Source organism: Amphiura filiformis, chromosome 13, assembly GCF_039555335.1.
Source record: "Amphiura filiformis chromosome 13, Afil_fr2py, whole genome shotgun sequence".
NCBI classification, from domain to species: domain Eukaryota; kingdom Metazoa; phylum Echinodermata; class Ophiuroidea; order Amphilepidida; family Amphiuridae; genus Amphiura; species Amphiura filiformis.
Window position 1 is genome coordinate 47,298,278 of NC_092640.1, and position 15,037 is coordinate 47,313,314.

A 15,037-nucleotide genomic window follows, 5' to 3' on the forward strand; every position below is an offset into this window, starting at 1 on the left:
TGACATTAATCTTTCACACGAAATGAAATTTAAATGGAGTTAACCTATTCAGGTAACCCCAATGGGAGTAACATGGATTTCAACTGGAAAAGCCCAAAATAGCCAAAAGTCTCAAGCAAAAGGTGTCAGTATAATTTTGAGATATCAACATAAAAACAACAACAACAAAACAACACATTAAGCAATTAGCAATAAATGAAAGTTAAAGTGAAATTAACAATAATGTACACAACAGGAGGAAAAAACATGCGATTTAAACAATAAATGCAAAATAAAGTGAAAGAAATGATAATATACATAACAGAAGGAAAAATAAAACATGCGATTTAAACAAAATGACTTATAATGGTAGTAAGTATCCAAAACAAGTATACAAGATGCATTAAGGGAAGGGGATGAGCGTTTGGACAGTATTTATTGTGGGACATTAGAGCACATCAGACATATCGAATTGCATTCTGAATACGAAGAATGGCCTTCTGATATCAAATAATTTTGATTTTTGAAATTCGCAATGTAACACACATTTTATGGCAAATCATTAAAAATTGATATTTTTGATATTTAACAGTACTCGAAGTAAACTTTATAAATCTGATGATTTCTTCCTAAAGTGTATGTAGGTGGGATGAAAAGTCGACGATCAATTGAAGAAAATTTTGACCTTTCGTATTGAAGATATGGATATAAAAAAAAAAAAAAAAAAAAAAATTAGGTCTTTTTGGGAAAAAAGCCATATCATCAATATGAAAGGTCAAAATTTTCAATTGATCGTCGGCTTTTCATCCCACCTACATACACTTTAAGGTAGAAACATCGGCTACGGTGTCATGCACAGATTTGGTTTAAAATGATACAGGATGTGTAGTTGGGTGAGATAAACTTGCCTGCCAAGTTTTAATTTTTGCCAACAAAGCGTTTTTGAGTTATGCCATTTTTTATCATTAGAAAACCCTATTGACTTTGTACATAAAGTGGTTTTGACATTAAGCCTTGTTCACTAAAATTGGTAAAAGTTTGAAAATGGATACTATGTTTAAATATTATTTTTTCTCCTTTCTATCCCATTTATAGAACTGCTTTTTGGATCTTTTTATTACAAAAATGTTACCAAATAATATTAGTGACTTTTTTCCAATATATTGGTCAGTAATATAGGGGATATTTGAAGGTAATGTTAGTACTTGCTCAAATTTTTTGATTTGATCTAGAAACACTGAATGACCCAATTTCATAATTATTGTCTGAGCTAACCATAGGGCCAATTTTAACAAACAAGGTGTCATATGAAAGGTTATTAAACTTAGAAACTTTTCTCGCCAGCTTTTTTTAATAAAGTGTTTCTATTTTAAGTTATTGGTGTTTCTAGATTTCCCTAATTTAAAAATAGAAAAAATGATTTTTCTCAAAAAATTAACACTTTATCAAAAAAATCTGGCGACAGAATTTAGATATTAGGCTTATTAACCACCCCACAAACTATGGAAACCATATCACATTCCCGCTAGGCTAGCAATAATTATTTGTAGAAAAAATTAGGAAATTTTCAAAAAATAAAAAAAAACATAAGAATTGTTTCAATTTTCATGAAACATTAAAAATCAGTGGAGTAAAGACTTATCTTCAATTGGTTATATATTTGAAATGGATACATAATTCTGATTTGAAATAGTGACTATTTTCCTGCATAGGCCTATTATCCGATGCTCCTACCTTAAGACTATATCAATAAATTTATAAAATTTACTTCAAGGACTGTTATATCTCCAAAATGTGAAAAATAACAAATTTTTATAATTTGTCATAAAATTTGTATTATATCGTGAATTTCATAAAATGAAAATGATTTGATATCAGAAAGACATTCTTCGTATTCAGAATGCAATTCGATACATCTGATGTGCTCTCAATGTCCCACAAAAAATGCTGTCGAAACGCTCAAAACGCTCATTCCAGTTCCCGTAAGAATTGCATCAAAAGGACAAATCCTGAATTCTACACTCATATTGAAGAGATTATCAGAAATTTCGAGGCTATACAACCAGACGATCATCAATTTTACAGACAGCAAAAGAATTAAGGTACCAGTTATTTCACCCAGGCTGTTTGTCCTAAACAAAGACAAATATGTGTCAAAATCAAAATCAGCAGCCAATAACTGCATCTTTTAGCTCAGATTCAAGACCTCATTCATTGAAATCTGCAGAAATAAAGACACAGTGATCCAAAATGCCAAGGAAAATGCAAATTCTACTTGATGCCCTATTAATTTGTACACAAAGCTTGAAGATGAGAACTAGCACTATATGCTTTAAAGTGCAACTTTTGATTTTGTTCCTTCCTTGGATTTTGGATCACTGTTTCTTTAATCATGACCCAAATTGAACAAATGAGGGCTTAAATCAGAGCCGAAGGGTAAGGGTAATGGCTGATGGTTTTAATTTTGACATATTTGTCTTTGTTTAGGATATACAGGAGTGAACTGGTACCTGAAATATTTTGCAGTCTAGCCAATTTGAGTGATATAATAAAAAGTTAACATATGCGAGAGCTATTCAGTATGTGACCCCCTCTAATTACTAAATTTGACATTGTTAAGGGGAGGGGAATGAACGTTTGGACAGTATTTATTGTAGGACATTAGAGCATATCAGACATATCGAATTGCATTCTGAATACAAAGAATGTCCTTCTGATATCAAATAATTTTGATTTTTGAAATTACAATGTAATACACATTTTATGGCAAATCATTAAAATTGATATTTTGATATTTAACAGTACTTGAAGTAAACTTTATAAATGATGATTTATACTTAAAGTGTATGTAGGTGGGATGAAAAGCCGACGATCAATTGAAAATTTTGACCTTTCGTATTGAAGATATGGATTTTTTTCCCAAAACACCAAAAAAAATAGGTCTTTTTGGGAAAAAAATCCATATCTTCCATATAAAACGTCAAAATTTTCAATTGATCGTCGGCTTTTTCTCCCAGCTACATACACTTTAAATATATCATTAGATTTATAAAATTTATTTCGAGGACTGTTATATATCAAAAATTTGAAAAATATCAAATTTTAATAATTTGTCATAAAACTTGTATTATATCGTGAATTTCAAAAATGAAAATTATTTGATATCAGAAAGACATGCTTCATTATTCAGAATGCAATTGGTATATCTGATGTGCTCTCATGTCCCACAAAAATACTGTCGAAACGCTCATTCCAGATCCCTTAAGTACATGTGTATGATTTCAAAAACAAGGTGCTTTATGAACTTTCCTTTCACAGCATCATTATAATGCAGATGATAAGTTCCAAATTTTCTTTAGAAATTCAAAAATATCACAATTGTACATTTTTATGATCATATGTGGTGTGATAAGCAAAATCAGTCTGAAGTCGGGCAAATTCAATATTCATTTTTTACACGGATGTATAAAGAATTTAAGCAACATATTGAAGAAAACCTCATTGAAATCAAACATTTAATTCCAAAGATATGAACAAGAAGTGTTTCCAAAACAATATGCAACGAAAGAAATTATTGTCTTTGTTTGGCTACAGTATATCTGAAAATCAATATATCCGACTTCCGACTGATTTTTCATGATCACATGATAATGAATCAGCATGAAAAATGCACTAAACTGAGCACAAACAAATATTGATTGATTCAGTGGTTTTTAAAATATAGCTTTTGATATTTTCCGAAAATATCTTTGGCCACTAGCTAGCACAATCTTGAAAAATACAATGTCTGGACATGTTAGTCACAAATAGCTTTGCAATGAAAATAAAGACATGATTATCAACTTGTTTTGGTTACTTTCATGCACATGAAACAATAAATCAAACAAAATGCATGTGCAAATGCAACATATGGAGTGCAATGAAGTGAACATAACGTGGGCAACATGCAATGGGCTATTCAGTTGAAATCCACAATACCCCTGTGGAAGATTTTGGAAATATCTTCCACAGAGGGAGTATGTTTTTCTAATGTAATTGGTCAGAGTTAATCATTTTGAAACCCATACTCCCCCTGTATCATGGCTTTACCTATATCTTCCACAACTGGAGTGAGTATTTCAAATTGAAGTTATCCAATTGTGTATTCTATTCAAAATTCATACTCCCTCTGTGGTAGACTTTAGCTAAATCTTCCACAGGGGGAGTGTGAAATTTAAATGGAATAGCCCAATGCACAGAGTTTGCAGCGTAAGCCATAAATATTGTAACATCTCCTGAAGAGGTCGTCCTCCATTTTTTTCAGAATTCTGCCTTTTACGTGTTTGTAATGTATTTAGTAAACTAACATACCCTTCAAAAAGGCCTTAGGTGTTGTAGTTTTGTCAAAACCCCAGATTTTGAATAAACCGTCTGAACAAGGCGCTTTATTTTGGAAATATTTGTCGAAAGCTCATGCTGTGTTCATAACACAGTATGACGTGCGGGCGGTCGTGACATATCACAGAACTGACCCGACTTGCGTTCGAAGGAGTGGCTCACATATGTGACACGATCAAGGGGAATGAGTCGGATGTCGCTAATATTGATTTTGAGATATTGGCAAAGAAAGTGTTAAAATTCTTTTGTTTTATATTGTTTTCAGCGATTGATAAATTGATGTAACTTTGCAAAGAAAATCATTATCAACATGGGGTTTTCAGTTTATGAAAGCTCTAAATGTTCTCTTTAGAAACCTATGTAAAACTCATTTTCGACCAGGGTCGACATGTGACTCATTCCCTTGATCATGTCACATATATGCACTGGTATTATATAAACATCTCAAAAAAAGTAACTAACCCACCTTAAATAATGACCATTATTCAAAAATAGGTGATTGTATTACAAATTTGAAAATTGCCTTGGAAGCAGAATTTATTTCTGCACATTTTGACACCTCATTTGCAGCAATTGACTAAATATTGACGTCACAGCGTACATCAATGTACAATTGTAGCCCAAGATTTGAAAGTTGCAGTAAATTCTATTGATTTTGCATTAGGTTTAATGGAAGGAAATCTGTGTAATGATATCCAGGTGTTTTTGTATTGTAAAAATTTGCATTTAAGTGCAACTTTCAAATCTGGACCTCACTACATTAAATTGACCTGTGTTTTATTGTTTTCTGAGCTATCCTATCAAATGAGGTGTCAAAATGCGCAGAAATAAATTCTGCTTCCAGCACATTTTACAGATTTGTAATACAATAGGCCCTTTTTGAATAATGGCCATTATTTAAGGGGGTTAGTTACTTTTTTTGAGATGTTTACTAATTTTCTTTGTATTGCCTCATCTGTATGGACAAAAATTAAAAGAGCACATAACTGACAGGGAAAACTAACATTTTATGAAAACAATATAATTCTATTTCTTATGGAAATGTTACAATATGGTTTGAAATGAAAGTGGGAGATCAGCATAGGTGTATTCACGGGAGAGATGGGAGATTTATCATATATCCCCATATGCTGCCCAAGTGTGGGTATTTTTGACTAAATAAACTTCGCAACTGACCAAGCATGCAGTCTTGGCAAGAAAAGGTATCGTCATTGGGCAGGAAAAACCTCCTATGGCATTGGCCCCTGAACATGTTTAAAGCAAAACCTCCTATGTAACCTGTTGGTAATTTTGTTTTAAACATGTTCAGTATATAGAAGACAAACAATGAACTACAACAGACTACTGGCATTGGGCTATTCCAGTTGAAATCCATACACCCCTAAAGAACACATGACCTTCCACACAGCGACTATGAATTTCAGATGGGGTTACCTAAATGGGCGACTCCATTTGAAATCCACACCCCCTTTGTGGGGGATTAAAGTCATGTCTTCCATAGGAGGGTCTATGTATTTCAACTGGAATATCTTGGTAGTTTGGCAAAAGGCTAAGGCATAAGAAATAAGATCAGAAAAAACAACATCATGATGCATCTCTGAGGCACTGCATATGGAATACAAAGTCCTCAGTTTGTTATATCTAGAAGCTCTAATATGATTAGAATATCCAAAAAGTAGACTACCCCTTGTCCCCACAAACACGTAAGTTAACTTTAAAGGGGGCAAAAGTTGACCAAAATGGGCAGCAGGTTTATAGCGTAAAATCTAAAATATACCATGGCGGCAAGGATCCCAAACGGGGGCAAGATGTCCCACAGAGCTGCTACACCATTGCAGCAGAGCATTCGCTAGTGAAGGGTTATGTGTAATCCCATTATCACTATGTCAACTGGATCACACTTTTAATTCCTGAACCATGTTCAAAATGATCGCTTCACAAAGTCTACCACGCGTTAACCCTATGTGAACTATCTGCCGATTGGCTAAAATGAATATTTTGTCCAATTTTGAACCAATCAAGGAGGGTATTAATAAGATCATCTGCAAATGCAAGTCTGACCATAAATAGTTTAAAGCCTAGTCATAATTGGCTATTGAAATGAGCATTTCAAGTTATCAACCAATCAGAAATGTTGTGAGATAATGTCCAGGGGGTTAAGTAACCACTTCACAGGCAAATTTTGAAACACTATCCACTAAGCAGGAATCTAACAAATTTTCTTTTAATAGACAGTCGTTTTCACATTTCCTGGCAAGTCAGCAACATACAGAGGTCAAAGTTCATGCACAATAGAGCGGTTGGGGTCATGCTAGGTATGCTCTACATTAGTCAGGGTGATAATATGGACTATTCCAGTTGAAATCCATTTGAAATTCACACTCCCTGTGTGGAAGATTTAGTGCATGTCTTCCAGAGGGGTGAATGGATTACAACTGGAATAGCCTCATGTGGACTAGCAAGCACAAGCCATGCATCAAATTAAATAAAACCCAAACGTAAAAATAACGGCAATGTGAGGAGCCATTTTGTACCTCTCTGAGCACGTGCTCACGCATCGTGACATCTCTTCAAATTTCTCCCAAGGTCCGCATCCGTATCTTTGTAAATTTTCTCCACCTACATACGACACAAGAAATATGCGACTACGTGAGGAAAAAACATGCAAATAAACATAATGGGCTGTGCCGTTTGAAAACCGCAACCCCACCGTGGAAGATTTTGGAATTTCAACCGAAGTTCAACAGTTTAAAAATTATTCCAGAGCCGACCAGTTTCATCCATAAAATGTGAAAAAGGTGTGAACAATTTGGGAATTCCACACAAAATTGTCTAATTTTCGGCCAAATTGTGCAAATTCAACTGGATTTTTTTCAAATTCAACTATTTTCAGCTGAAATTTCACATCAAACTAACCAAAATTGAGATGAGCACTGAAATCGTCCACAGGGGGTGTGTGGATTTGAAATAGAACAGCCCACTTAGCAGCGACACAGACACTGTATTATTTACCTCTCTCATGACGTGTTCGCGCATTCGGGAGACTTCTTCAGCCAGTTCTACGGGATCGGCTTCATCAGCGTCTTTGTAGATCTTATCCACCTGTGCATGTTTGTGCATGGTATATATATGTACAACAATGTGTGATAGGATGGCATGGTGATATATGTTTTAACTTATTATTCACTATAAGTATTTTTTTTTTGATGGAAGATGAGTTATATTTCTTGCAACTGAATAAAATATTGAAAATAAAATATTCTAGATATTGTTTAAGACATTTTCAGAGATTTGTCTAATTGCCCCCAACAAAAGATAAATAATTCATTATGTGTATCTCATGTCTAATTCATAAAGTATAATGACCGGTTCATAGTTCACTTCGCCCACACAATTTTTTTGCAGCGATAAACCTTGAGGCGCAATTTTACGATCTGCGCGATAAAAAAATGCTTCGTGCGTTAATTTTTGTTCAACTCAGGCAAATTTTAGCCTGCGATAAAAGATTCTGATTGGCTACTTGGCAGGCAAGGTAAAGGCAATGTCCTTTCACAGAAACCTGTAACCTACTAAAGAAAATTGCTGTGTAAAACCATCATTGCAACCACCATGACAATGCTTTTGAAGTATAAAGAAAATTAATAATTACTGTACAACACTTTCCTAACTTGCATACTATCACAAGGAAAGATTACAATATAGGCCTATATGCCTACAAAGATACTACGCAGACATTTAATATTGACGGTAGGTATAAGTTCACGCTGTTTTGTTATAGCATCTGCGCGCTGCGTCTAGCATTTTAATGTAACCTTCATTTTCGCATGTGTATAATAAAACATTAATGCAACACAACTTTTTATTTATTTTAGCTACGTTTAATATTATGGGTAACACTTTTAAAGTATATTGAAATGCCCCACACACAACCACACATCATGCATAATTAGGCTTACTAACAGGTCCTGTACTTTCAAGGTGTGCCTGGCAATCACTAAAATCATCACTGAACATGAGGCTCAGCAACACTAAAACCGCAACAGCAACACTTACCTTGGGATAAATGTTTTATCTCGAGAAGTACTTCGAGTATGAAGTAATTTTTATCGAGCGGTAATGCCTTGGCGAATTCATCACCACAAAAAAATTGTGTGCATGAAGTGGACTATGAACCGAGCTTGAGTGTGGTCTTTGAGAAGGTGTGGGTTAGGGGATTAGGAGGTTGACCCCCCCATGAGTTGGTTTGCTATCTCAACCTCCACAGAAGAAAATTTCAACCCCCTAAAGTCAACACCCCAAAAGCAAATTTCAACCCCCCAAATAGTGTAAAAATAAAATAGTAAGGCCACCTTAATTAAATCCTGAGACTCAAAGCTTGTGAGAAATTGAAAACCTAATGCGGAATGCGTTTTTTAAAACATTTTAAACAATTTCTTCCCTTTTTTTAATGTGTCAGTGCAAGGTTTGGGACAAGCATTTTGTGCAGTATCCAATAGATAATTGGGATAGTAGACAAATAAAGTCACTGCTACAAATTAATTCCTCCATGTGTTGAAAACTTCCAAATCAAAAAGGAATTTTTGATTTTGATTTTCGCCTTTTTGTTCAGCGCTATTTTGTTTAAAAAAATGCATTTCTCTCGAGTTTCAAAGAGGATTTTTACTAATGCATGGCAGCTTTGAGACTCAAGATTTTGAGACTCTGGATTTAATTAAGGTGGCCTAAACACAAAAATTTACCTTTATTTTGGGCAAAAATAGTGTAAAATTGAAAATTGGCCTGGTAAACACAAAATTTCACCATAAATTTGGGCTACAATAGTGTACAATTGAAATAACACACACGACCAAAATGATGTCCACAGGGTAGTTAATTTTTGTCTTTTCCCTTCCGACAACTTACCCTGACACATCACTGAACATGTAATATACCTGGTTCACTCAAAAGGATTTTTTTACAAATACCATACTATAAAGCATGTATATAACCCATACTCTAAATGTAAATTGATATGCAGTGTCTACTGATATACTTTTGTTGAAAAGATGGTTTAAAATATATATTGCAAATACTGTGAAAATAAAAATTTCAGTAAAATGTCCAGCTTTTCAGAGATAGCCCAAATTGTAATGCTCTGAAAATGATATATAATAATTGTAGATTTGTAATCAGCTTAAATTTGATAAATATTTGTATTATTTTGTAAATGCCCACAAATGATCAAACTTTAGGCCAAAAAGAAATCATGTTTTGGTTCTCGTCCCCTCAATGCTCCCTCCTCAAGTTCCAAGATTTTTCAAACAATTTTGGAATATGCTGCAATTTTGGAATACTTTATACATCTAAATATGTTTATTAGAGAACATGGATCACTTCCAAGACTTTTTGTGGTGCTCTATAGGGATTTATCCCTCAGAATCTCATTTGAAAAAAGAAAAAGGGCCTCCTCCTTTCCTCGAGTAATGTTGGAAAAGACCAAAAACTACTAACAATGTTAAATTTACATTGTTAAAAAAAACCTCTTTCCCACATCATCCATGAAAATCCTCTGGACGAGAACCAAAACATTAATTTTATACAGCCTTAGGACTATACAAACATATTTAGGGGAAGTTTTTAATTTAATATTCTAGATTATTAAGTGTTTTTATTTTGTTTAATAATCGATTTACCAAAAATAATTTAATAAGTACATGTTTACACTGTACCTCTTTGATGAAGAGAGCTTCCAATTCAAACATGTCAAGTTTCTTATCACCATTAGTATCATGTAAAGCAAAGAATGTCTTAGGGTTGAAATCGTTGGGGTCTAGGTGATCGGTCTCCTCCCATACTTCTTGCATTTGTGCTTTGCTTCCCTGAAAAGAATTACATAATAATTATCTATCTATAAGAAAATTAAGCACAGTTTCAACAAGTTGAAATGGTCAAGTTGTCATCATTTATTCACAAACATGTTTTCTTGCTCACAATGCAGGTTCACCTTGTTTTAACCATCACGCTTAAAAGCGTGATGGTGCCTTATCTTCAGTGACTCTTTAGCACTTCGCAGAAAGATACATATTTTCAAATTCATTTACAGAAAGATACGCATTTTCATATTTATTTACGCATTTTTGAATTCTATGAATTTTGTAAATTGTAGTCTAATTATTTTTATGTCACATGAAGAAATCCATACACCCCCTATGGAAGACAAGACTTTCATCTCCCACAGGGGGTGTAGAATTTAGATAGAGTCACCCGTTCAGGTTACCCCATTTGAAATTCACACTCCCTGTGTAGAAGATTACAGTTATGTCTTCCATAGGAGGTGTCTTGATTTCAACTGGAATAAAGCATTTTGGAGCAGACGACACTGAATGGGTGCCCCTTTTTAAAATTCACACTCCCTGTGTGGAAGATTACGGTTATGTCTTCCATAGGGGGTGTATAGATTTCAACTGGAATAAAGCATTTTGGAACAGACGACACTGAACAGGTGGCTCTATTTGAAATTCACACTCCCTGTGTAGAAGATTACAGTCATGTCTTCCATAGGGGGTGTATGGATTTCAACTGGAATAACCCATTTTGGAGCAGACGACACTGAACAGGTGGCTCTATTTGAAATTCACACTCTCTGTGTAGAAGATTACAGTCATATCTTCCATAGGGGGTGTATAGATTTCAACTGGAATAACCCATTTTGGAGCAGACGACACTGAATGGGTGGCCCTTTTTAAAATTCACACTCCCTGTGTAGAAGATTACGGTTATGTCTTCCATATTTTTTAGGGGTGTATAGATTTCAACTGGAATAAAGCATTTTGGAGCAGACAACACTGAATGGGTGGCCCTTTTTAAAATTCACACTCCCTGTGTAGAAGATTACAGTCATGACTTCCATAGGGGGTGTATGGATTTCAACTGGAATAACCACTTTTGGAGCAGGCGACACTGAATGGGTGGCCCTTTTTGAAATTCACACTCACTGTGTAGAAGATTACAGTCATGTCTTCCATAGGGGGTGTATGGATTTCAACTGGAATAACCAATTTTGGAGCAGACGACACTGAATGGGTGGCCCTTTTTGAAATTCACACTCACTGTGTAGAAGATTACAGTCATGACTTCCATAGGGGGTGTATGGATTTCAACTGGAATAACCAATTTTGGAGCAGACGACACTGAATGGGTGGCCCTTTTTAAAATTCACACTCCCTGTGTAGAAGATTACGGTTATGTCTTCCATATTTTTTAGGGGTGTATAGATTTCAACTGGAATAAAGCATTTTGGAGCAGACGACACTGAATGGGTGGCCCTATTTGAAATTCACACTCACTGTGTAGAAGATTACAGTCATGTCTTCCATAGGGGGTGTATGGATTTCAACTGGAATAACCCATTTTGGAACAGACGACACTGAATGGGTGGCCCTATTTGAAATTCACACTCACTGTGTAGAAGATTACAGTCATGTCTTCCATAGGGGGTGTATAGATTTCAACTGGAATAAAGCATTTTGGAGCAGATGACACTGAATGGGTGGCCCTATTTGAAATTCACACTCACTGTGTAGAAGATTACAGTCATGTCTTCCATAGGGGGTGTATGGATTTCAACTGGAACAACCCATTTTGTAGCAGACAACACTTGACAGGTGGCTCTATTTGAAATTCACACTCCCTGTGTAGAAGATTACAGTCATGTCTTCCATAGGGGTGTATAGATTTCAACTGGAATAAAGCATTTTGGAACAGACGACACTGAACAGGTGGCTCTATTTGAAATTCACACTCCCTGTGTAGAAGATTACAGTCATGTCTTCCATAGGGGGTGTATAGATTTCAACTGGAATAAAGCATTTTGGAGCAGACGACACTGAATGGGTGGCCCTATTTGAAATTCACACTCACTGTGTAGAAGATTACAGTCATGTCTTCCATAGGGGGTGTATGGATTTCAACTGGAATAACCCATTTTGGAGCAGACGACACTGAATGGGTGGCCCTATTTGAAATTCACACTCACTGTGTAGAAGATTACAGTCATGTCTTCCATAGGGGGTGTATGGATTTCAACTGGAATAACCCATTTTGGAGCAGACGACACTGAATGGGTGGCCCTTTTTGAAATTCACATTCACTGTGTAGAAGATTACAGTCATGTCTTCCATAGGGGGTGTATGGATTTCAACTGGAATAGCCTATTGATTCTACTTACTGGATGTTTTATCTTTGGATGGTTCTTGATCCTTTCTTTCCTTTGTTTATATTCGTCTTCTGCTTTTAGTCTCTTAGTCTCATCCAAGTCTTTTAGCTGTTGCCGTCTCTGCAGTTCTTTTTCCATTTCATATCTTTTGAATTCTTTCCTTCTTTCTTTGTCTGCTTCATCTAAATCAGCAGCAGCCTGTCAGAAAAATAATTTGACAATCAACTACTGTGAAAACTGGTTAACACAAATTTTAAGCTATTAACACACAAATTTTAAGCTATTAACACAAAATTAAGATTTTTCATTAATTTTGACTAATTAGTTCATTAATTACAAGTATCAAAGCAATTGCATCGAGGGGCGCTCCCAATGCAAAATCAAACAAATTTGGCTATGGTGCCTGAGGACGAGGTACCAGTTTCTGATTATAACCTATAGTCAAAGGGAGTGTAGATTTTGAAAATCCAAGGTGACCAAAATGTGCACAAGGATGTCCTCTTTAAAGCCATAATATAATGATTTCCTTCAAATTTAATTTTTTTTTATTCTATACTAAAAATGCTGAAATAACACTATAATAATTGTCAGGAAAGGTTTCTGTGCATTTTGAGCTGAAATAACAAGGTAAAGTGCAAGAAGCACTACTGGATATTTTTGCCATTTAACATGTAGTTCTATTGCAGGACATAAATTCATAATTCATGACTTTGCTCTGTTGACCTACAAACACAACAAATTTGGCCGATTCCGTTTAGGTGCCAGATGTAATGTGTAAACATTACAAATATGTAACAAAATCAGGTTTGAAAAAAATTAACCAAATTCATATTATAAGATCGTACATTATGGCTTCAACTTGAGATATCATAACAGCAAATGATGCAGAATCACCAAGTTATGAAACCAAAACTGGCATTTTTGCTTCGGTAAACTTTTTCCGTAGCAGTCCAATGAAAATTCGAACGTACACATCCTGAGTGCACACAGTGGGCCTTAGACATGACAAGAACCTTACATGATTATGGTCACCTTGATTTTCAAAATCTACTCACACTATGGCTGCAAATGATTATTAAAAAACAATACATTTCAATTATGTTTTTTTCTTCGATTATTTTTGATGTATGAAATCAAATAAAAATAATCAATTAAACCCTTTAGTCCTATGACTTCATTGGCGTAGCGAGGACACATGCCCTGGGCGCCACAATATGGGGCGCCGAAATGGCGATAGTTAAGAAAATGGGGTCAACAAAAAATATAATTCCACATAAAAAAAAGAAAATAACCGTTATTACAATGTACCAATTGCACATTGCATGGGCAGTATCAAATGGTGCCAATATATTTGTTATCTATTATGTTTAAATTTTATTTAAAATGTTAAAAACAATGTTGAATTTTTTTTATTATTACCCCCCTCCCACCCCACTTTTTAGATTCTTGAGCGCTCCGGGCCAAAAAACTGGGTCAACAATTAATCAGTTTGGGGCACTGACATTCTGTATCGTTGCCCTGGTGCCACAACCCCTAGCTACGTCACTGTATGACTTGTACCTTCTCAATTAGTTGAACAAAATCTTTTTCTTCAAAGGTGTGAGGGTTTTCAACATCAACATGACCTAATATGCCATCAATCTCTAATTGGCGTTTCATATCTGTAAAAACAAAGCACATTTCATAGCAAACTTCTTCCTATTTGTCAACAATCCTGATTAAAACTTAACAGAAATCAAAAGCCAAAAAATTTCATTAACAAATTTGAAGTGTGATTGATGTAAAGTCTGCACAAAAAGTAACTCAGCTGTTATAAATACGCCTATAGATTCAGAACTAATAATTGTTTTCACGATATGTCAACATAAAAAGAAGGATGATTTATTTACGCGCATTTTGATACCCCATTTGTCCAATTTTGTTCAATATTGACAATACAGCAGTGTTTTGAAAGAAAAATAACCCAATTTAAAAGTTGCAGTTATTTGTATTGATTTGAAGTAAGCGCGAAGATAATGGCGGGCTTTACGTGTTAGAGTGCTGCATTATAACCATTGATCGCTGTAAACGGCAACTTTTAAATTCGGATATTTTTCTGTAAAAGTACTACTGTGTTGTTAATATTGAACGGCATTTGACGAATGTGGTATCAAAATGCGTGTAAATAAATCATCCTTCTCTCTATGTTGAAATATTGTGAAAACAATTATTAGTTCTGAATCTATAGGCGTGTTTATAACAGCTGAGTTACTTTTTGTGCAGACTTTATATGGAAGTTATGGGAGAAATGCAATCTTGGTTAGAGTCAGTAGCTGTAGACCTTTTCTAGCTAGGCATTTAATGAAAACACACCAATCATGTGCAACCAAAACATTCAACCAACCAATTTCTGACAATCTAAATGCGCATTCGATCACATAATAGACACAGCATTCAAGAAGTTGCGTTAAGGTTGGTCTGAACCCTGGAATTATGGAAACTTTCGGA

General features: G+C 34.9%; 1 protein-coding gene across 2 annotated transcripts in view; it reads right to left on the reverse strand.

Moving 5' to 3' along the window:
* Positions 1-15,037, reverse strand: part of LOC140168448 (nucleobindin-2-like) — a 41,615-nt gene that overhangs the window by 11,364 nt on the left and 15,214 nt on the right. The window contains exons 5-8 of one of the 2 annotated variants that reach the window (XM_072191847.1): positions 14,111-14,211; positions 12,563-12,748; positions 10,065-10,214; positions 7,369-7,458 (exon numbers count right to left, since the gene is read on the reverse strand). In XM_072191847.1, coding sequence (XP_072047948.1) covers positions 7,369-7,458; positions 10,065-10,214; positions 12,563-12,748; positions 14,111-14,211 — 527 coding nt within the window. The remainder of the gene's footprint in view (positions 1-7,368; positions 7,459-10,064; positions 10,215-12,562; positions 12,749-14,110; positions 14,212-15,037) is intronic. The other variant, XM_072191845.1, reaches the window with a different exon arrangement.